Source organism: Bactrocera oleae, chromosome 2, assembly GCF_042242935.1.
Source record: "Bactrocera oleae isolate idBacOlea1 chromosome 2, idBacOlea1, whole genome shotgun sequence".
Lineage (NCBI taxonomy): Eukaryota > Metazoa > Arthropoda > Insecta > Diptera > Tephritidae > Bactrocera > Bactrocera oleae.
Genome location: NC_091536.1, coordinates 96,210,598 through 96,235,451, shown reverse-complemented (window position 1 = coordinate 96,235,451; position 24,854 = coordinate 96,210,598). Strand labels below are relative to the sequence as shown.

The 24,854-nt window shown below is 34.1% G+C and overlaps 1 protein-coding gene across 2 annotated transcripts in view; it reads left to right on the top strand.

The window, feature by feature from the left end:
• The window catches only part of LOC106614783 (uncharacterized), a 36,042-nt gene extending 11,870 nt beyond the window's left edge, over nt 1–24,172 (top strand). Inside the window, exons 2-9 of one of the 2 annotated variants that reach the window (XM_070106088.1) lie at nt 3,158–3,266; nt 16,049–16,628; nt 17,900–18,065; nt 18,567–18,699; nt 18,830–19,028; nt 20,124–20,338; nt 20,784–20,888; nt 20,976–24,172. In XM_070106088.1, the coding sequence (XP_069962189.1) occupies nt 16,145–16,628; nt 17,900–18,065; nt 18,567–18,699; nt 18,830–19,028; nt 20,124–20,338; nt 20,784–20,888; nt 20,976–22,058 (2,385 nt within the window). In that variant the 5' untranslated portion in view covers nt 3,158–3,266; nt 16,049–16,144 and the 3' untranslated portion in view covers nt 22,059–24,172. Of the gene's footprint in view, nt 1–3,157; nt 3,267–16,048; nt 16,629–17,899; nt 18,066–18,566; nt 18,700–18,829; nt 19,029–20,123; nt 20,339–20,783 lie in introns of both variants that reach the window. The other variant, XM_070106087.1, reaches the window with a different exon arrangement.
• Nucleotides 24,173–24,854: the final 682 nt, after the last annotated feature.

Here is a 24,854-nt window from a genome sequence, read left to right as displayed (position 1 = left end):
AACAACCGTTAGGTGAACAAAACTATTATACTCTGTAGCAACAGGTTGCGAGAGTATAAAAACAGTGCTGGAAAATATTCAGGGCGGGCAGTTTAATTGACAATTTCCGTAAACTTTCTGGTCACAATGTATATTTATATATACATTTTTTTGCTTAGCCTGAGGGTAAAACTTGTAGATTATAAAAAAAGAAAATTTTTTTTAACATCTAGAGGCATCCCACTCACTTTTAAATAAAGTTTCGAGTTAAAATTTTTATTTCGTAAAAAATGTTTGATAAGTGTTCTCGAAGCTATGCGCTCTTTCTTGCCAATTAAAAGCTATCAACTTTAAAAAAATGTTTGTGGTCATTATTGGAGTTTTAAAAACAGGGCTTAAACGACAACATGCTGTACTTAAGCGTTAAAATAAATTTTGAGTCAAAAACCGTCAAATTCAGTCCTTTTTATTTAAATGTGAAGAGTTAAAACCAAAAAAAATTGTATCTCGAAATTTAGTTAAAAAGTGAGTGAGCCTCTAGATCTTAAAAAAAGATTTGTTTTTCAAAAATTTCCTTATTTTATAATCTACAAATTTTACCCTCAGGCTAAGCAAAAACAAAAATTTATTCGCTCCACCCTGATATATATTTATATATAAATATCCTCCTACTATTTTCCACATGGATGTACATACACACTCATTAACATATCAACGCACAACAAAAAAGTAGTTAATTTTGACCACCAAATGTTGATAACTAAGTGAGTGTGTGGGCAATAGTGAGAAAATAATGATTATGGCTAAAGTTGTGTTGTGGATTACTCTAATCAAACGAAGTGTGCAAATAGGCGCAGCTTACTCAATTACAAACATTGACTGTGATCATAATTGTAAATGTTGTAGAAATATATTTATAAACTACATGACGTGAATCGTGCACTTAGTTTCTTATTTATCAGCATATATGTACATATATAAGTACGGAATAGAGCATATGTATGCTATGAAGAGCTTCACGTAATTGAGTATGTGCATGCTTTTGGGTGAAAGTTTCACTTTTTTTTACTTTCAAGCTTGAAGTTTAATATATCTGCCTGTCCATTTACATTCGTTGTTTCAAGGCTAAGCTGCAGTTTTCTTAAGGGGAGTAGAATAAAGTGAAAGATAATTAGTTCACTGAGCATATTCACATCAATTATTACTCAAGCGTCATGCGGTGGTTAGCTAAGAAACTTTGAGCACCTTTAAAGCACTAACACATGCAATTCTGCAAATTCCCAAAAAACAAAATTGTAATTAGAAATCATACTTATTGGACAAAAGTAACAGCAACAAATAACCATAACAAATATTCGCAATGGCAGCAATAACAAAGCAACAAGCAAACTCGAAAATTGTTATTTATGAACCGACGCGACATCTTGTGTGTGTGTGTGTGGGAAATTTCCTTAATTATGGAAGTGTCTACTGTTTCCGTCTCGTCTATTTGCGAAGCTTATATGTATGTAAGTATAGTCGTAACGGCTGGAGCTGTTGTCAAGTGGGCGCGATATGAAATTGCCAACAGGCACAAAATATATGGAATTAATTAGATTTTGCGACAGTCTCGCTCTATGTGCCCATTCAACTGGAATTCGCTATAATTTGGTATATGTATGTGTATCATGCAATTACACACACACAACCGTCGACACCGTAATGCTGCGTAATGAATTTGCGGCTGCCTGCACGTCTCGGGCTAAATTCAGCTTCGTATCAAATATCGTTGGCCTTTGGTGGGGCACCATATGCGCGCGGAGTGCACTCAGAAAGATATTCGTTTATGCAAGACATAAGTGGGTAATGCAGGCGGTACGGGCTAGTTACATCTTCCGATTGCCTGCTAGCTAAAACGTGGACTCAGCTTTTTTGTGGTTTCTGTTATTGTTGCTCTTTTCACTTACTTGTCAATTTTTTTCGACGACTGTGAATCCAAATGAAATAATCAACACGTGCTATCGACAGAAAATAAGATTACAGGAAATTATCCCCGTACTGTTTTCTGAACACTTCCTGCTAAATTTGAACTTATTTCAAAGAATCTAATAAGTGCCGGAAACACAAACAAACAAAAACAAACAACCGGCAAACAGAAAGTTAACCGTACAGTAGTCCCCACGATGTTCGAATTAAAAATTTAAAATTTAAAATATTATTTTTTGATTTAAATGAAGTACGTAAACGCGAAACAATATTAATTCTAAAACAAATTATTTTTTTAATTCTTAGTTAAATGCTTGACAAACAATATTTTTTTTTAATCTCGTGTTTGGGATTACAATTGTATTTTAATCCCGTGTTTTTGATTACAAAAACAAATTTTAAGTCAAATATTAATTAAATCATTTTTTTAATGCATTATTTGCAACCCTGGTTACTAGCATATATAAATCTCGCATAACTCTCCACTTATTTCATTGAAATAATCGTAAAAACACCAATATTTGAAAAAATATTTTCTCATAACATTATATATGGGCAAAACCAAAATAAATTATTACAGTTATGAATAAAATGGCAACTGCAAGGCATATTAATTTTTATTTTCGGAAGAAGCAAAATGTTTTGACTGTTTATGGTGGAACTTGTGTTGTCACGGTGGCTTGACTGTTCATTTGCCAACTTCAAAGACGCACAGATACAAATATCAATATCTACTTGTATAAGTATGTATGGGCTTGTGTAATACTGAGAAATTTGTGAGGATTCAAACTTTTTTATGCGGACAGCAAAACATGTATTAAAACAATAAGTATATAATTTAAAGCACCGTTTTAGATGATTTTTAGTGATTTCATTAGTCATAGATTTTAAATATTGTTTTACACAAATAACAACGATTTGACCTTTTGTATGACCTGAAATAAGTTTTGGCTTTGCTACTAATACTTAAAAAGGTTGATGTCTCTATAAGTTATTTTGATGCCAAATAGCTAGACAATCATGGCAAAAATTGAAAAAATAATACTAAATTAACATTATTTTAAGCACTTCATTGAGTACATTGACTTATACACAAAGTATTTTATGTTAAAATAAAAGCGATTACTTCTTAAGAACTTGCGGTTTTCCAAAAAATGCACATAAATATTATAATCTCAAAATATTTGCATCTCGCTTTTGTATTTATTTTCAGGTTCGCAATTGAAGAAATGTTTCCAGCTGCTCATTTCATGCGAAGTGAAGTCAACTAATTACTCTGCGACGTCTAAGTGACACACACAAGCCGGGGGATTTGTACTTGCGTATGTATACAAATGCTTTTAATAATATATATTTTTTTCAAATTGTATCATTGGTCTTTAAGTATTTGTTAATTTCAATTGTTTCAACCTGCTGAGCGACGCGCGAACTGGTATTTTAATATTTATTTAAATATTTTTTAGGTAATTTTAGACAACGCGTAATTTCTGAAGCATTTAATTAGAGCAATGCACTCAAAACAATAACAAATAAAGCGTAAGTAAATGATTGGAATTAGTAAATGAAATTAAATTCATTGTTTGAAGTTGAGCAAGTGTGATAACCGCTTGGTAATATGTGGCGTGAAATATTATTAGTGAAACAATGTGCATTCAATTTACAATTTTTAATTCTCAAACCAATTTTTTTGAGTCGAAAATTTTAATTATTTAATTTAATTACACATAAATATTTTCTTCACCGTAGCTTTCATGCATAAAATTTAAAAACTATTCAACGGTGCGAAAAGCATACCACAATAAGGCACCACTAGTCTCCGTAAACATCGATATTTTAATAGGGAATTTGAATATCATAAAACCAATTTTTAATCATTTTCAATTCCTGCATTTGCCTTTCACTGACGCCACAAAAACTTGCGCTCGTAATTTATTTGTATATATTTATTTGTGCAGAAAGCACCTTGCATATCTTTTATCATATAAAATGTGTTTCCCTTAGATATATATGCGTATACATGTAAATACCTACGTTTGTGTATTTGCTGCATTTAATGCTGAAAATTCCGGCAAACTTTTTCAATAATCCATTGGGTGCTATCTACACAAATGCGAAAAGTTTTAACCGTTACGTTGTTGATTTTTGCCACGGAGCACAAGATGTTGTCATATTTTGTGGAAATGAGTTGTTGCTATAAATGTTGACTATTTGCGGGTCAACTAATAACTTGCAAAGTGTTTGTTATTGTTCATTTGAATAAATTTTAAATGTTTGGCAAATGTCAGTTGAGGCGCAGAAATTAAATGTTTTGTAAAGTAATTGATTAGCTCAATCTATTATGCAAATTTAGTGTATTTCAAGGTAGAGGAATGCCGGATTTTTTGTTCAGTTTGCAGTGTGAATAAATGTAATATTCTTTCTCTATATCGTTATCTTTAAAATTCATGTGAGCAGAAAATAAACGCTTTTTTCTTCACTTAAACATCCATGAGTTGATTAATGACCAACTTGCAAAGTACAACCTCAAAAAATTGTGCAGATGTAAAAGATATTATCTGTGTGTGTTATTTTCGCGCAGTTTCTTAACCCATTTTGCATGATGACCTAAAAGTTAGTGTAAAAATACTTCTAAAAGCGAGACAAATTTGAAAAAATTGATTTATGACCAGTATAATAAAATATAACAATAAACTTCTACCTCCCACAAGCAGCTATATAGTATTAATGCAAAAATTGTAAGCCATTATTTATGCTACGATTAGTTTTTTATTTTCATAAGTGCTGTTGCATATGTTATAAAATAAGCAATATGCAATCAATAAGTTATTAAAAACTAATTTCAAATTAAGCAGTGTAGCAGTTGCATACTTCTCCGACCCACTATGTGAAATTAGCAAAGCACTTAATTTGGTTTCCCGGCCATAGAAACATTGGTAACAAAAAAGTAGTAAAGATGGCCAAACAAGGATCTCGAAAAATTGCGATGCCCCTCATAATTAGTGCTGAATCAACCGAAATCAAAACACCTAAGTTTACTTGTTTGATTAAAGTTTTCTGAAGGAAACCCCAAGGGGTTTTTCAAAATTTAAATTTTTCACATATTTTTGGAAGCTTTGAAGAGGAAGAGGAGTTTGTTATTTAAAAAAAACCTATATAAAAAAATTTTAAAATAAACTCCCCAGCACCACAATAATAAATGTCAATATGTATATGTGTAGAATTCTCACAACACATCCACTGCGACTACCACAATTCGCACATTTACTCGGCTACAAGTCGAAAGTTGTGGCATAAATTTCGCAATGTTTACGAATTGCCTGAGAGCAAAAAGTCAAACAAAACAAAAACTTGAAAACATAAGCAATTAACAATAACATTTGTGCTTTTTCCACGTCGTCAATCATATATACATAAAATGGTACAAATGTATAAATTTATTATGTATGCATGTACATATATACCAGTGAGTGCTTTTGTATGCAAATCTTTTAGCGTGAATACAATCAGCAACAGGTGATGACAATAAAAATCCAATTATTGTCAAAAGCATCAAATCAGCATCGCTAATTACACACATATACTATATAATTACAATTAAGTCACTTTTTCTGTTGCGCATACAAATACGAAGTTATTTATGTGGCAGGGTTGTTTTTCCTGCCAGACAACGCTGATTTATTTGGTCTACACATATGAGTAAATCAATGCGATTATGTGTATTTCGAATTAATTGAGATTGCATTGAGGTTTTCTAGCAAGAGTTCTTATAGAAATTTTTAAAACACAGTCATTCCATCAACTTCGAAAAATTATATTACACAAATACTCACATAACTGAGTGAAACTTATACTTGACTTTACAAAAATATTCTCAATAACAAAGCAAAATGGAAGATCTTAGTATTTCAATAATAATCCCAGCATCCACACGGTTAAAGCTTAAACCTTTCAACCTGCCGTATGCGTAGATGTTCATTGACAAAAGTGAAAAATTGCAATTTCATGTTGCGTAAAAAGATAACGCTCAAAGGGATCTGTAACGATTTGTAGTGGATCTGCAGATAGACTGAAGATAAAACAAGAAACTAGCAGAAGTGTATTCATGTGTTCATGAATGGATGTATGTGTTAATATAGCATGTTCTCAAATATTTTAAGGTACATTTTGTTCAACAATTGCAGCAAAGTTTGACTTGAGGTTAGGACATATGTACAAGTATGTATACATATATATATCCTACGATTTTTATTATATAAGCCATATATAAACTACATATATATTCACATTTTGTATCGCAAGCGTGTTTCTATCTGCAATATAAATGCTAATTTGCTGGAATATTGTGAGTTGTAAAGTAATGTAGAAGTATTGACATGAATGTGCAAAGACACTTAACAGCAATGCGAGATATGCAATTTTAAATATTTACATTTACATTTTGGTATATACATACAAATATTTTCATATGCATTGGTAAGTGCAGATGTTAAATCTAACGCAATTATTGCATCTCGTATACATAATACATTTATAAGGACTCGTTTATACATAGATCCACGCTAATGTTTTATGCATGTGTGGTTTCAAAGTACCAAATCACCATTGTGTTCTCTAAATTGTGAACCAATTGTGAACCGTTGGTCTCCGGTTCTTATTGTTGTTGTTGGTTGGACAGCTCGCGCAGTTGAATACTAATGCTGTCCCGTGCCAGCTGAGCGTGGTGTTAGCTCATTTTGAAGCCAATGAGCCACACATACATAATCGCTGTGAGCAGACACATCTGCAAACTTGTGCAGTATATCTGGTATGTAAGTGATTGATGCTACATATGAGTCAAATTATACGCGGGGTCAAGAATGGCTTGCAATTTAAATACAATTGTACTTCGCTAAACTTATTACATCTGCTCGGCATTTGTAAATTTTTCGAGGCGTACACTCGTTTTCGCGTAGCTACGAGGTAATATTTAAGCGCAATTCTATTTAGAACCTCTCTCCATTATGGCACTATGGCATTGCATTTGCATATTTTATTTACATTAGCGTCTATGTGCATCTGAACACACACACACTACCTGACATGTTCATGAATGTGTGTGTGCAAGTGAGCGGCAAAATTTGTTTGCATGCCTCATTTAATTTTATTGTTTTCGGAAACAGAATAATTAAATTCGGCTGTATAGTACACACAAACACACATACACGTACTTATCTACCTCGAAGCCAATGCTGCACTCCAGTGCGTATACGTAACCATAGCTAAAAAAAGGTTAATTATTTATTTTACATTTATTATTCGAAAATTTGTATGAAATAAAGCTCCATATGTAATAAACATGACGTGTAAATATAAATACCTTTCAATCAAACCATCAGCCTGCTGCTAGTGAAGCTACTAGTTAATTATCTACTCATATTCCAATCCTCATGATTTTTAGTTTCTAGTGATTTTAGTATTTACTATTGTATTATTTTTTTCTTAATGCTTTGTTTTTGCTCATGAACTTAATCAGTATTTTTTATACTCTCGCAACATGTTGCTACAAAGTATAATAGTTTTGTTCATTTAACGGTCGTTTTTAACAGCTAAAACATCGAAATATATATATATAGTTATGTATATATAATTGATAAGGATGACAAGACGAGTTGAATTCCGAGTATCTGTTCCTCCGTTCTTCGATCTGTCCATCTTTACAAGCGATAATTTAAGTAAAAATTAAGGTATCTTTATGCAACTTATTACATGTGTTCTTTCGCACGCAAGGGGTTAAGCAAAAGCATGTAAAGAGCCATAACTAAGCTCTAAATTAAGGTACAAACCCGTTATTTCGTACAAGATATCACTGTGAAGAGGCACATCTTTGAAAATGTTTAAAAATTATGCTCGACTCGCCGCGGAATATCTCCCAAAGCACTAAGCTATTTAAAACAAACTTGCTAAAAGAAAGTTCTTCTAACATTTATTTATTAAGTGTAAAATGGGTTAAGTCAGATGCTAAGCGCGTGGCAGAGAATATGTTCCTGATAATGGTGTAGCTTGATTACAAACATGGTAAAATCAGATCAGTACTTACCTTACCCCACATACCTAATATCAAGATTTAAGCAAGATATCTAAGCAAAATTAGCTGAACATATAATCTTGAATATACTATAATTTAATGCCGAAAATGTGTGAAATCGGATTATAAAATTTAGCAGCATACATATACTTCATATAATGATTTTTATAACTTTAACAAACTATATGGCGAATATGTCCGTCAGTGTGCGTAAGTTATCTTTATAAAATAGCTTCAAGATATTTTCTGGAGTATACCTGAGCAATATCAAAGGTGAATGCAACAAGCCCCTCCCTCTGCCCCCAATATACCCTATATAGCTGATTTTAAAACGTTTTGATTGGTCAAAATAGTATGTGGTAACTTTATGAAATTAAAGGGATTTATTTGCTTCATAGTTTGCCCAACACTTAAATGTATTTCCCGCCTTCGATCTTTTCTAATCGCGAAAGTGTAAAACGTTCGCTTCCACCGCGCTTAGAACTTCCTTATTTTTTCAGATTTCGTTTTTTACTAATTCACATATTTTCCTTTCTATTATTAATTTTAATAAGTTGTTAAACTTCAACTCAACTTATCGTAAAATTCTACTTGGGGAAGAAGGATTGGATATGCATACATAACTACATGTACCTACTTGTATATATACACAGAATGGGAGATACATAAATAAAATTATCAAGATCTCAAACCTCATTACTATCAATCGATATGTTTGATAGCGTTGAAGCAGATGTCACGAGCGACATAAATTATCACAAAAGCTCCAGTAGATATGAAACAGTATTGCATGTACAGGCATGTATATGTACAGGTTGGTTGAAAAGTTGATTTATCTCGCCAAGAAATAGCTCTACTAGCTTCAAATCTTTTTTCTCAAGTTGGTACATCTGTCGTGAGAACACATGCAAAGTTGAAAGTCATTCTGTCAATTAATTCTTTGTTTACAAGCCAACTGGAGAGAAAAAAAATTGCTCAGCATAATTTGCAGCGTTGTAAACAGAATATAACCGATTTCTTACGTCGCTTTATAATTATGGGTGAGCCTTGGATCTACCACCATGATCCTAAATTGAAACAAGAACGTTTACAGTGGACTGAAGTGACTGGTTGTTTAGTAAAATATAAAACAAGCAACTCTGAAAATTATTGCAGCCTTTTGGATCAGCTGGATGAAAAAGTTCGTGAGAAAAGACCTGGTTTGCAGCACAAAAAAAAATAATAGCAGAGCTTCCGGTATTTTGCAGATCTCCCGAAAAGTCGATATAGGGATGGCATAAATTTATTGGAGAAACATTAGAATAAATGTATTGAAGTTAAGGAAAATTATATGGAATAAAAAAATGTATTACGTACCATAAACATTTTTTTTTATTTCGAGCGCAAAAACTTTTCAAACAACCTGTACATAGCACAGTAGATGTAAGTAAAATAGTGATAGTATTAGAAAATATTTCAGACCCCGAAGTATCATCTAAAAATAAATTCATTAGTTATACAAACATGCGGATCTATCGGTTTCTGTTTCTAACCAATCACCAATAGAATTTTATTGTGCTCTTTTCAGGTAGCGCATTAATAAAAATGTATTATATACAAATGCAATAAATACTTATTAGAACTAGGTAATTTATTCATGTTTTTGTCTTCGATGCACGCAAAGCTCACAGCCACTTAGCTGAAGTCTCTGATTTTACTAAAGTTTTTTCTATTTTTATTATGTTGTTTTTATTGTTGATTAGCCGTTAATATGTACTTGTATACGTTCACTGTTTCCGATTAAAACGATAAATCAGCACAGTTGGCGATAAGTTAGTGAGCACGTGCAGCTGCTAGTGATTTGTAATTAAAAAGATTCTCGTCTTTCATATGTATATGAGTATATCAGTTTGTGTTTTTGTGGATTTCAGTTTTTCTAAGCACAAGCTACAATAGTATTTACTACAGAAGATTGTTGCAAAATTAACTGCAAACAATAAAATAGTTATGTAAATTTAGAAAGCTTCTTTTTGATAGAAATAGCTGAAATTTAATTTCTATATAGAATTTGGTGTTAATACAAATAATATCAGACACCTTCAAGTATCAACCGGAGCTGATCTCTTCTCCATAACTCATACAAATATCAGTGTGGCGGCCAACACTTGCTCATTTTTTCTAAACAGAAGTGTTTTCGAGTATGTATAATCTTTGGGCGTTCAACAAAAATGCCAAACCATTTAGTTGTCTGCTGAAAATACTTTAAACTTTCGCTATTTAAGCCACAAGATGGCTAAAATGAGTCGGTATTTTGATCTCCAATTAATTTGCATTTTTCTAATGCATTGTGGGTGCGGGTGGCAAGTTCTTGTGTTATTCAAGATATTTCTCAGGTTTTTCATGTAATAGTACAGTTCAAGTACTTAAGGCCAGAAAAGCGAAAATAACAACAAAGGCAACGATATGCAAAACACACATCTGGGTAACAACACTCAAATACTCTGGTAGTAATTGCATATATATATGTGTATGCATATTCGTAATATTAACACGCTAGCTATAGATATTAACAGAGAGCACGCTTAGCATATAGACAAGGTATGCCTGCTTGTTATGCACTCGTATTTAAGCACACGCAGAGTATTTGGGGTCATACACCTTGGCTGTCATGGGCTTAGTAAATAAATTTAGAATACATTTGTAAATTATGTTAATACTAAAACAAATTGCAACAAAATACCGCAAAATCAAACGGTTACATAACTACTGTTAGTTGACATTAGATCTTATTCGAACCTGGATACCATAAGAAGCATTTTTTTATAACTAATACAGCAACTATACAAGCAAGACCTCAACTCTCTAAAAAAAACTAACTAGGTTCTGTTATATATTATAGATGTCGTGTAAAATTGTATTTATTTATTTTTTGTCGCACGTGTATGTAAATTATAGATATTAACGATAGGCCATTGCCTCAAACTTTGACATCTGCAGCCGGATTAACTTACTTAGCATACATTATATGGATATGTGCTGGATACAGAAAATTGAACGCTGATATTGAACTTCATTGATGTGTAGAATTTGTAGATTATAAAAAAATAAAATGTTTGAAAAAAAAAATTTTAACATCTAGCCCATCACTTTTAAAGTACATTTCGAGTTAAAATTTTTATTTCGTATTTTTGAAAAAAAAATTTTAACATCTAGCCCATCACTTTTAAAGTACATTTCGAGTTAAAATTTTTATTTCGTAAAAAGTTTTTGATAAGTATTCTAGAAGGAGTGGAGAGTCCTCTTTCTGGCCAATTACAAGTTGTCAACTTACAAAATTTTTTGTGATCATTATTGGAGTTTTAAAAAAAGTCTTAAATTACAACAATCTTTCCTTAAGCGTTAAAATAAATTTTAAGTCAGAAACCGTCAAATTCGGTAATTTTTATATAAACGTAAAGAGTTTAAACCAAAAAAAATTTTTTTTCTTTTAAAAAAATTTTAACTCGAAATTTACTTTAAAAGTGAGTAAGCGGCAGATGTTAAAAAAAAAAAATTTTTAACAAAAATTTAATTTTTTTATAATCCACAAATTTTACCCCCAGGCTAAGCAAAACAAAAAAAATGTCGCTCCACCCTAATGCTCATGTTTGTCCTTCAACTCAAGCTAATTGCAGCAAATACTAAATACAATGTATAAGGTCTACTACAAACAAATCTATTATTTTCGTTAAGTTATCGGGGCCTCCCGTTGTATAGAAAGATAACACTTCGCACTTAAACAACTTCTCAGACAGTTTTGTGATCAAGCTATCACAGTATTGTTTGAGTCTGCGTCAAAGATGGACGCCGGCAAAGAGAAAATACGAATTATATTGTAGTTTTTCTTGGAAAATCAAGAAAAAGCAAGCCAGGCGGCCAGAAATGTGAATAGTGCTTATGATCCTGTTACTGTAGGAGTCATACGCGATTTCGGTATCATTGATTCCGTTTCTGTAATTTGATGCAAATTTTGAACAAAGATGCACCAAGCTCTGAAAGATCAATTGTCGAAAATATCGAGTCCGCTCGCCACATAACCACTCTTTCAATTACCTAGGAGCAAACCATTGAATAGTAAATCGTTTAGAGCAAAAGAGGTTCGATGTATGGGTGCAACATGAGTTAACGCAAAAAAAACTTTATGGACCGAATTTCCAACTATGTTCCTATAAGTGGCGAATAAAAGTGGTTTTTCACCTCAAGAAAAGCTCGCCTCAAAATAATTGACAGCTAAGTCTAGCATATGTTCATAGGTATATATCACTTTACCAAATATAGGCTAATAAATCTTAATTGTTATATATTCGGCAAAACAGAATAACAGAATTTTTTATATTCCTATTTGGCGCAAATTTATTTTGAAGAGTCCGGTTGGCGGCCATTTTTAAGGCACGCCTTGTAGTATGGTTTTACTCACATGCAAGCTAAAGGTCAAAGTTCATTATTGATTTCGCGTATGCTTTCAGATGTTTATTTATTTGCCCATATTTTCAGCATTTTCACCTAGCTTCGTCTAAGAAAATTCAATAAAAAGTGTTATAAATAGGATAGAATAAAGCGTTTGTAGAAAAATCACATCTCATAACAGAAAATAGACATGTCGATAAACAATGAGATTGTATTGACCCCAGTCCGCGTCTTTTCTATGAACTTGGTATTTTTGGAAATGAGTTTCCACACTGTCATGAGGTTATAAATATTGTATAATGAATTGCATAATCAATCTATTTGATTAAAATGTGATGCTCAGTAAAAAAAACGTATGTTTGTATATATGTACTGCGGTATGTGTGTATTTTTTATAAGTCCCAGACTGTATCCATTCTGCTAAATCGTTGCTCTCAGTCCTCCTAATAACCGTTAAGTGATTTATGCTCACAACGCGAACCGCATCTTCAATTTATTGCTTTTGCCAGGTCATTTCTGGTCATAGTCAGTCCCATAAAATTCGGTTGCAAGCTGAATGGAAAAAGCGACAGAGATATAGTATTGTATATACCCACATAAATATAAGCACATGGAAAAAAAAGAGTTCATTGATGTGTATTTACACCCTCGCTTAAGTAAACATAATTGCAGGCACACAAGTGCCATTTTTCTATCGTTCAATCGCTATAAAATTGTTTACCAATAAATTAGCAATTCTCCGGATATGTGCATGTAAATGACCGTCTAAATTATGGTTATTTTTCATTTATTTTAAATCAACTTCAAAAATTTACAGATAATGATTTATTTATGATTCAAATATTTTATTGCGATTTATTTAACGCTTCTCTAGTGCCTTTAATATTATGAAATCAGACAAGAGAGAGAAAAAGAGTTATCACATAAAAAGAACTATATTTACCATTAATACTAAGGCTTATTGTTCTTAAGGTTTGATTTCTCATATGAAAAGTCACATTAATTGATGAATTTTAAATAACGCAAAAGTTTTCAATAAAATAATCAGTATATAATATATATATACATATCTACTTATATTTGGACATAGGTAAACTAAAACCGTTTTCATATAATTAATTTTGAAGTTTTAGGAAGTCATCAATTGTTTACCACTAATAAAAAAATAATAATAAAAAAATAGTACATCTATTCAATCTTATTATTTTATGTCACATTTTTTATATGATAACGTAGGAATTGATATAAAGCAATATATTTATTAGAATCGATTTTAAGTCCCAAACACGTGAACATTGTTTATGTCACGTGACTTTATATGTATTTAAATTTTACCCAAAAACCATTGAATTAAATTGATGTTTATTTACACCTCATCCAGAACTGTTTATGATTAGTTTTTTCAAAGCATTCACATATTCTAATACTAATATTTATTAGATAAACTGTTATTTTTTTTTTCCTTAACGGCAAAACTCTCGCTAACTACTCACTTGTGATAATGCTTTTCTTAGAATAAATTATAAATTCGCCATTTCCTGTAATGAAATTTAAGAAAATTGGTTGAGTTGTGGCGTAGAAGCTAAACTGAGGCCCCTTCTTGTAACAAACTCATTTACGGCCACACCACAGTTTGAACTTTTTGTGACTTCACCGGCTCAACTAGAATTGACAGTCTGAATTACGTGAGGGCTGCGCTGGAGGGTTTACATTTATTAATTTGTTTAAAACACCATGAAATTATCAGGCGCCTTGCATAATCCTTGTTCATTTTGTGTGATACGCCAGCCAAATTCTAAAGTACCGTATGACCGAAAATTCCAAGTAATGAAACGAAACAGCTTAGTTCTAATTTCGACCGTAGAGCAGCACATTACGGCGAACAATTGCAATTAGCCTTAAGTGTTAGGACTCGAATGTACCGCAGAGCACAGCGGGGAGTGTAGGAGATAGAGAATGACTTTCTCTCGTAAAGCAGCCTTAACACCTGAGCACCCAACGAAAATCCGTTTTTCGCATGAAATTAAACTCATACTCTCATAAAAAGAGAGAGAGAGAAAGGGAGAGAGACGACCGTAAGTCGTTAATTGTCAGAGGAAAAAAAGTGTTAGAAAAGTTCTAAGGTGAATTTTTAATATATTCGGATATGTATGTATGTATGAGCTGCATACTCGTATTCACATACCTACGCGTATGCATTATCAGCAATGACAGAGCATGCTAAACTTCGAGTGTGTGAGTAATGTTTAATGTTTATTTGTCCTTCACTAGTTTACAAATATTTGTAACCACATAGTAATTTCAAAGTTCAGCTCCTTTCAAGGACAATGAACGGCAAAGGTTTTATGAGTATTTCTTTTAGAGTTAGAGTAGAGCTAGAGCTAGAGTTAGAGTTAGAGTTAGAGTTAAAGTTAGAGTTAGAGTTAGAGTTAGAGTTCAAGTTAGAGTTAGAGTTAGAGTTAGAGTTAGAGTTAGAGTTAGAGTTAGAGTTAGAGTTAGAGTTAGAGTTAGAGTTAGAGTTAGAGTTAGAGTTAGAGTTAGAGTTAGAGTTAGAGTTAGAGTTAGAGTTAGAGTTAGAGTTAGAGTTAGAGTTAGAGTTAGAGTTAGAGTTAGAGTTAGAGTTAGAGCTAAGTCCCCAAGAAAATATTTATGGGTGTATAATGTTTTATTAGTTAAACTTGCTACTTGATTTTACTGTTTAAATTTGTTTATTGTGTATTATAGAGATCGTATTGCCTTATTAATAAAACTCAGTTTTTATTCATTCAATCTGTTTAGTGAATAATTATGTATATAAGTAAATGTATTTTATTGTTTATGTGCATTTTATTTTAATTTATACATGAACCAAGATATTTATTTCATATACCTCTAAAAAAATTATATCTAAATTTGTTTTAATGCAAAAGTTCAGTCAATCGATGGGAGAACTGATAAAATATTTGAATTTTTTCTTTTGCTTTGTACTCCATCGTTCTCCAATTTTACATTAGCTGTGATTCACAATACCAGAATAGCTTTGAATTTTCCATGGTGTATCCGCACACTTCACCATACATACCACGTGAATTATTGTCTCTGCCTTTTTCTTTTTTGTTATTTTGCAAATGCACTACAATACATGGCAAAGTAATTTTAACTTCTGCTCCATTGCATCGTTGGTGTGTGTGAGAGTTTCCGCAATGCCGAAGTATTGTAAACTTTTAACTTTCGCTTTTCTTTCATTCTACTAAATTTACAGCATGCATGAGTTCAGTATGTTGAAAAATTTGGAAAAAGTAAAACTCTCCAGTATTAAAGTCGAAGCCCAAATATATGTTTTGTTCCTGTTGAATGCTTGCCACAGAAAACCAACCACAAAAAGGCAAAAAGTCAGACGCATTAAATTACCGCAAAGGAGAAAATACATTTTTATCAATTTAAATATCTGTGGCACATTATTTGCATGAAAAAATAAATTTAAAGAATTCACAAAGCCTTAAAATCTACAATGTTTCCGTTTGCCCCGCCTACTGACTCAATATTCTATCAACCTCAATGAAGCTCGAAATTCGATCTCAGTTTCTACACATAAATGCATAAATATTAAATAAAGCACTTTTTACTTTCTTACAGCCAACGCCACGCGCCTATTACCGAAAATGAAATTTCACACCAGCAACTAAGCACCACCCCAGCCAGCGCAACATATATCCCCTTTTGTCAAACAAGATGTTTTCCCACGTATTTTGGCGCCCTCAACTGGCAACAGCTACCATTGCCGCCAGCACTTTGGCAAGCGCCTCAACATCTGACGAAGTGTTAATGCTCGATGAGGATATCCTCATAAGTCAAGCGTACTACTCCAATTCGCCGCTCTTTGCCTTTGACTCGTCCTCCGTGGTGGACCTACAGCAATTGTTGCAGAGCGAGGCATTCAAGCAGAATATGTCATTGACTCTGAATATATCGACGGAGAACCTAACGGATCTGCTAAACACTGCGCAGCTCAATCAGACCTGGGAGTTGCCGCAGCAGCAGCTCCCCATGTCCGCACTGATAACGCTTACCGTCTTCTACGCCATCATTTTCGTGGCTGGTGTATTGGGTAATCTCATTACCTGCATTGTTATCTCGCGAAATAAATTTATGCACACCGCGACCAATTTCTATCTCTTCAACTTGGCTGTGTCGGATTTGATGTTGCTGCTGTCAGGTGAGTTGCATTTGTTACACATAACCTTTAAAGAGGTTAGAAATATATAAACATTTAGAAAATAATTGGGAAACAAAACAATGGAATCACAATAAAGTCCGATTCGCTATAAGCCTAATGATTTTTAGAGTATATTGCTGCGATCAAAAAAGGCGATACTTTATGAGTTTGATGGTGTACATAGCATAAAATTATTTAAGCATTCGATTTTGTCACTTTACTTATGATTATTATGCTTTTCAAAGGTAGTTTAAATTAACTGTTTATCCCGTTACGTTTGTTTTTCTGATTAATTGAGTTTTTTATGATGAAATCAGAATTTAAACCAAATGTTGCCCACAATTTGATTCTCTTCGAATATATTTCTCGACGAAACTGTTTTGTCTTATTTGAATTCGGAGGTTTGAAACTTGAAGAACAAGCATCTGGTATAAATGCAGTAGACTGGCAGAACAATATAGGGGCCGAAAGCGAAAGGTTTTACGACTGAAAAAAAAGACGCAATCTGATAATAGCATAGTTATTGCTTTCTCATGTAAAGTCCTTTGGAGAAACTATAAAAAATAGTTGCAAGTACATAATATCAGAGCAACCTAAGCATAAATATAAACAACGGCATTTCATTTAATTAGAGTGTCAGGAGTCCTTAACAATGTGAAAAAAATTTGATCAGCACTTTTAAAAACATACAGACATATTTTCATGTTTACTTCATAAATCACTTACTGCATAGTAAAACCGGGTCACTGTTTATGACTCATTCATAACTTTGGGTTGGTTGAAAAATTATAATATGAAGGTGTCTTCTTCGACATGTGGTTTTCAAGAAAAAATCAAATATATAAAATTTAATGTTATGGCCAAAATTTAGCTTGATAATAAATACACATAAGGGTTTGTATTTTGTTAACAAAGATGCACAATTGGTAAATGCTGTTCCGGAGTAAATCCGTTTATTATGAAATGGTAAACCAAACTAAGTATAAATTATGTAAGAGCTGTCAAAAAAATCAACTCCGAAAAAAGTATTGCCGTATTAAAACCACGCGTCTATAAAAACACCGATATATTCCAACATACACGAACAAATTTGATGATTTTATGTAGATCAGAGAAGTTACACTTCACAGTAATTGTATAGTGTTGGCCTCTGGCTTATACTTTAAAACTTAGAGAATCTCTATAGCTGTCCCTTTTCGTTCCTGTTCGTTTTATGACCTATAACCTTAGTAAGAGCAAATACGATTTCAATAATAATCTTTCTTCTTTAGGTGCACCTCAAGACGTTTACAGTTATTGGTACCCGAATGCCTTCCCATTTGGCGATGCAATTTGCATACTTGGTAGTGTTTTAGCAGAGACAGCCACCAATGCAACCGTTCTCACGATAACGGCATTTACCGTTGAACGTTACATAGCGATATGTCATCCATTTCGGTGAGTAAAAGTCGATGTATAATGACTAACGGTTTTATTTTTTTCTTTTCCAGCTCACACTTATAATTTACCTCTATTTTATTTTTTACAATTGAAATAGTTTATGTTTTCTTAATGAGGTAAGCCTTTTTTAATAAGTTAAAATGAAAGTAAGAAAAAGTATAAGAAGAAGAGAATAAAAGGTGGAGCTCTCTCGCATTTACCGTTGAAGCCAATGTAATTTTTGGATTTTATTTAACTTTACTTTTTGAGTTTCAACTGATAAATTTTCTGATTAATTGTAGCGATACGCTTGCCAATCTTTAGTGAACACCACACAATGTTGCGCCCTCGCGATTTTCACTTTGATTCACACATACGCGTGTACTTGGACTTTGAATATTTTTATATATTATATTTATAGATTTATTTTGTTGTAGCCTTAAGTTCTGAATTTCCTACACTCCAATTGAACTCTTTTCACTCTATTTTTCCTTTCCACTCTTTGTCGCTTACTTGCAGACAGCACACCATGTCGAAGCTATCGCGCGCCATCAAGTTCATATTCGCCATTTGGGTGGCGGCGCTGCTACTCGCCCTGCCGCAGGCGATGCAATTCTCTGTTGTCTCCGAGCAGGGCGGCACCTCATGCACGGTAAGTTCAAAAAGGCCATTCCGGGATGAGTGGTAGTGTGGTGGCTATTAACGTCACCTTTCTTTTACATGTGATTTCTTCATTAAACTTTAAAAATTTAAGTGTGTGTGCTATCTTTACCGATTCACAGATTGGCAATCATTTCGTCGAGCATGTTTTCGCTGTGTCGGGTTTTATCTTCTTTGGCGGTCCCATGACGGCAATTTGTGTCCTCTATGTCCTGATTGGTATAAAGTTGAAACGAAGTCGCTTACTGCAGGCGGTGCCGAGACGTAGTCTGGATGTGCATCGTGGAATCAGTGCTCAAAGTCGTGTGATCAGAATGTTGGGTAAGTAATTGGTGTTGATTAATAAAATGGTTAGTGAGATTTGATTTAAAAATTTTGTTTAGTCTAAGGCGAATAGAACACATCTTAGTCGTCAAATACAAAGTATTAATTTCAGAAACTTAAAATTTCCTAATTTTTTATGATACACATTTTTATGACGTACATTTTTCAATAAGTTTACTGAAACTACGTCTTTTAATAGAAAATATCTCAGTAGTAATTTGTAAGTTATTAAATTTGCGCTTAAAAATTTTAAACATCACATAAACACTCCAAATAAAAGCTGGCACAGCAAACCAATCCAAATGCCAATATATGTTGAGTTCAGTAGGGCTAAACAAATTTTGTGTTGGCGTCGAAATAACAAACCCGCTTAAGTCAATTAATAAACAGCAAGCGATCGGTAGCGCAATCGCTTGCCACATCAACTCGAAGACGTTTTGCCTTTTCTCAGTAGGAATCATGCAGTTATGTATTCCACAAGTGGGCGCGTAACCTATTAACTTTAGAAAGCAGTCCCTTTAAGGCACCTGTAACATAAATAATTTACAATTTTTCTTTAGAAGACTGAGAACTGAGGTTAAAGACGGGGGATGATTATTTGTTTCTGCTAATGTTGCCCAAACACGCGATGCCTGAATGATGTGTGAACAGATTGGTATCAACAATCTCTTCGAAAATCCACCCCTGTATGGTATTTAATGTACGAAACATAGGGGCCTTCTTGCCATTACCGAAGATTCACGCATCTTTATTCTAACCCACTTTATACCTAACACTCTCCTTAACATTTTGATTCTCATATCTAGCGCTGCCTTGTAAATAGTCAAAAATGGCATGTACATATGTATGGCACAATGTGTTTTCTAAATTATGTAGATTTGTTGTTTATTGGGACAGCTATATTTTGAACATCGAACAATTTTATCAAATGAAATTTAATTATATGTATGTATGCACATTTTTGCATGATTACTTGTTTGTATGTGTTTTTTTTTCTTTTGGTTTCTTCCATTTTGTGTTTTTCCTTTTTGCTTTTCTCTTCTCACATTACGCGTTCTTTACAAATGTTTTCATCATTTTCGCGTACAACAGTTGCCGTTGCAGTGGCGTTCTTCCTCTGCTGGGCGCCCTTCCACGCGCAACGCCTGATGGCTGTGTATGGCAGCAGCGCGAACATTGAATCGAAACTGTTCAAAGATGTCTTCGAAGCTGTCGACCTCACATCCGGTGTGTTGTATTACCTATCGACCTGCATCAATCCGTTGCTGTACAACATCATGAGTCACAAATTCCGTGATGCTTTTAAGGTGAGCTAAGTTAAATGTTATGTCGGATGGGTGAAAAGCACGAGTGGAAAGAAATGTTACATACATATGCCAAGTTAAACGCTTTTATATTGTAGGCATAAGGGAGATATATATTCTATATTATTTTAACAATTTAATCTCGTGTCGTGTTATTTGTATCAACTAATCTCATTGCGTCTCCTTTCATTTCATCACATCTTATATATTTTCATCAATTCTGTTTCCTAAATATCACCTCGTGTTATTTAATACCGTATATTTTTATTATTTTCAACCTCTATCCATCACATCTCATCCCATTTATTTCACCAACCAAATTAATCCCCATAATTCGTAGCAGCTTCGCAGTCCGACTACTCTCAGATCGAGAAACAACTATTTATTTAAGAATTGATGGAAAAATCTCACTTTATAACTTAATGTATTAAAATAAATCATTTCGTAGGTAACTCTAGCTCGTCAATTCGGATTTCCCGGCCGCTCTCAGAGTCAAAGTCGCAACTACAGCGCTCTGCTGCGACAGAATGGTTCCATGCGTCTACATACAACGGTGAATAACAATGCTCTCGATCACTACCACTCTTACCGAGTTATGCATTTACATTGTCGTGACCAAAGACATCATCTCTCTCTTCAGGATAGCATCCGAACAACAACAACGACGACCACAATCAACAGCAGCGGTGGAATGGGTGGCAACAGTGTTAGTCGTCATTCATCACATCGTTCTCGTTATACCTCCATTGGCTCGCAATCCCCGCTGACAACAACTCTCACCAAACGAAAGGAAATCGTTGAAAATCAAGTAAATGGTATAACTGCAGCGACCGCAACAAAACAACACCATCGCATGCTGCAATCTCAACTGTCGCAACGTTCCAATGGTGCCGATAGCAATATTCTACTCGACATAGAATTGGGCAGTGCGCATAATTTTTGTCTCGGTCATCCGCAGCCTTCAGCCATAAATTGCAACCGTAGTGACAATTTGCGTCGCTCCGTCATTAACAGTAGTATGGCACATGCAGCGCGTAATGCGCGACCACTCGGCGACGATCACATGTCGATTAACTCGCAAGAGTGGGACAGCAGCGCGAGTCAGTATAAACAAGACGACTCCTTTTGTATAGGTGAACTTGATTCGGAACTAGCTGAGCCCGATACACCGAATAGTCTGACAATGTCCCGAATGCCTGGCGCTCAACTAGCGCCGACCATACAGCCTGTGAACTCAGTAGCGGAATTGGACGTGCATGGACCGGCACGTAAACGTCTCAAACTTTCGCGAATAATCAGTCGACGTGACCAGGACACATTGTTGGCCAAGTCGATGCCACGCGCTGAGCTAATGCGCAGCTCCGCCAATATGCCTAATGTGCCTAGCTCACCGTTTACGACCTACGAAAACGGTAAGAAAACACACGCGCGTAACGCATATGGCGGACGGCCACATAAACCCTTTGAAACACTCACTGGCATTTTTCATTGGCGTGCTCGTAAAAAGGAGCTGAATGGGCGACATGTTGGTGCTGGTGGCGTGTCGGGTGCAGGTGGCAGCAGTAGGTCGCGCCAGGAGAGCATCGCTACAACTCACACTCACACATGTACGCCAACCGGTACGCCCACACCGCATATGCCACTAATGCGTAGCATATCCTCTGCGTCGCCAGCAATGCTGGAATCAACGCTTAATGTCGAAATGATGGGCCAAAAATTGTGAACGGAATAGTAAGCCTGCACACACTCCCACGCACGCACATAGAGGCATTAGGCTGCAGCGCTCTGTTCTACTTGTGAAGTTCAGTGAACACGGCGTTCGTCCGGTCACCAAGACCAGATGGCGACACATTTCTTCTATGCACTCAAATCCACATGTACATATATACGTAGTTGCTTCTATATTTTCTTCTCACATATTCACATGCAAGGCTTCAACCTCAAAGCTGCACCAAGTGGCACGAACAAGGTTCACACCAATATTTACGATCTATTCCCCAACTTCATTTCATCATAAAAAGTGTGAGTTGTCTAAATCATCTAAGCAATCTGTCCCATCAGTGTGTTGGGCCACTTATCTCCGCAATTTGTTGTCACATCTAACCGACCCATTAACCACACAAAACGCATATATTTCTCAGCAATGTATGTACATTTAGTATACATATGTCTTGCCATTGTAGATTTGTAGTGTCTTGTCGCGTCGCTTCCATGCGTCACATTTGCTTAAATACAGCAGTAAAATAAATTGTAAGAAATCCCTAGTCAGACAATCGTGTCGCTACAAATGCCATAACATTAACCAAAATTACACCCAAACCCCGTTTGAAGTGCGGCATATGTAAATGGCAATCCTCAGCAAGAGCGAAGAGTGAAAGTAAAAGATATTTAACGCTCTCACAAGACAATTTATTATAACCGTATATATAATATTTTAATGTTAGGTTTATTTACTTTTTATTTTTCTTCGGTTTCTATTAACTCAGTAACGTGAGAATGTTTCGCCCCGAAGACGTGTGTTTTAGTTAGTGACTAAGTTAGTGTAACAATAAAGCAATAGTTATAATATTTTTAAGCTAATTTAACATTTATCTGACCGCATAAGGAGGTAACAGAGGTATTCGCGAAACATTATAATTATAATGTCTTTTCCGACTTGGGGAACACGTAGCGGTATCTCGAGTTTATATTTTATTAATCGATATTTAGTATACAGGTCCATATATGTACTTTACTCGCAATTTTGGCTCTTTTTAACTTCCTAGTACTATCGATTATTTTGGCAGCGTTTTAGCAGCTTATATAAATGTTACACGTAAATTTAAATCGTTCAGAAATTTCAAATAAACTTATCTGTAACATTTAAATTTAAACCGTTAAAGAATATTTGCTATGGTATGACTTTTGAAACACTTTTCCGAACGTGAACTAAAGACTCTCCGCCATCCAAAATCCACAAGTGAGACATAAAATGTACATTTTCAAAACACCACGAGGCGCTAAAAACTTTCACTCCCAAATCTTTGTTGCTGAGAATTGCTCCAACTAACACAGTTGCGTTCAAACTGTCATAAAAATTGTCAACGTGAAGCGCCTGCCGATTTTCAAATTACGGACGCATACGAAAATAGCACAAAGAAGTGCACAATAAAAGCGACAACTAGTATTTAAGAATTAGAATAGTTCTGCCATTTCACAGTCTATTTCCCGCCACACCTCGCTATTACGTATTCTCACTAAACTTTTGAGTGTTAAAACGAAAATCAAACTAGACAAAAAAAAAAGTTTAATTCTAAGTGCTGGCGCCTTTACTTATTGTTCGCCTGTCAACTTAGTGCATAAACTCTTATTAGCATTGTATTATACGAGTTGTTGTTGTTAAACTATCTGTCGGCTTAGTTGTTGTAAAAACTGCAATATGCTTAAATGAGACTTTTGCCAAGCGTAATGTTATTAGGAAATAGTTGTTTTAATGCTGTTGAATTTATTGTAGCGAGATTGTACGGTAGCGAGAAGAAGCGAGTTTAATTATGCCCGTGATTGCAAAATTACGGAAAATGGCTGTGTCCCACTATTTACACACATACATACACAAATGCATAGCGATGTAGTTCGATTGTACCGAGCACTAATGTATGCCTACAGCTTATACATTACTTGTTTGTATATATTAAAAATGTATCAAAATGAAATTATAGTTTAGTTTAGCTGGTTGTAAATGCTTATAGCAGAATAAGAAATTATACGTACATACATATATATGGTATATTTTATTAATTTATATTTATGTAAGTTTTAACTGTCTTTTAACAATAAGCATCAAGAAGAGTCGAATATGTGATTCAAAACATTACAATAAAAATTTTAAATTGGTTTTGAATTCACGAAAAAAGTTGCTTTGATTGGTTGATAAAGGTAAGTATGTATAATATTATAACTTAGCTGAGGCAAACTTGAGAAGAATTATTGAACCTTTTAATAGGCAGTACAATAAGAAAATGAAAACAAAGCTAATAGACACACCTACCCCATCACGATCAAAGGCTACGATCTAGCCGTCACGATCAAAGGCAGAAGAAATATCTTGACAGACAATCGCCCCTTGGCTTCGAACTCAATGATGCCATAAAAAATGAGACCCATCAGAAATTCAAAGGTGGCTTTAAACTTTTAAGGTTTTCCAATGAATTTTTTAAATAAAATCAAGACGTTCAAAACAAATGTGAGAAAATGCAACTGATCAAAAACTCTTTCTCTTGTTTTAAGTTAATTTCAGCTTTTTAACACCTTATGAACTCTATCCTATCTAAATAACTGCTTGAGCCAGTTAAGCATCTTTCTTGCAATTTAGTCGGCAACCAGGCAGTCTACAAAATTAAGTATAAATTTCTTATGACGTTATTTAATGAGTAATAACCCAGCAGAATGTTTTCGAAATTTAACATAATTGTGATGTTTGTCCGTAAACATCAATGGCTAAATATTTTAGAATTAACTTTGAACTTTAAATATCTATATT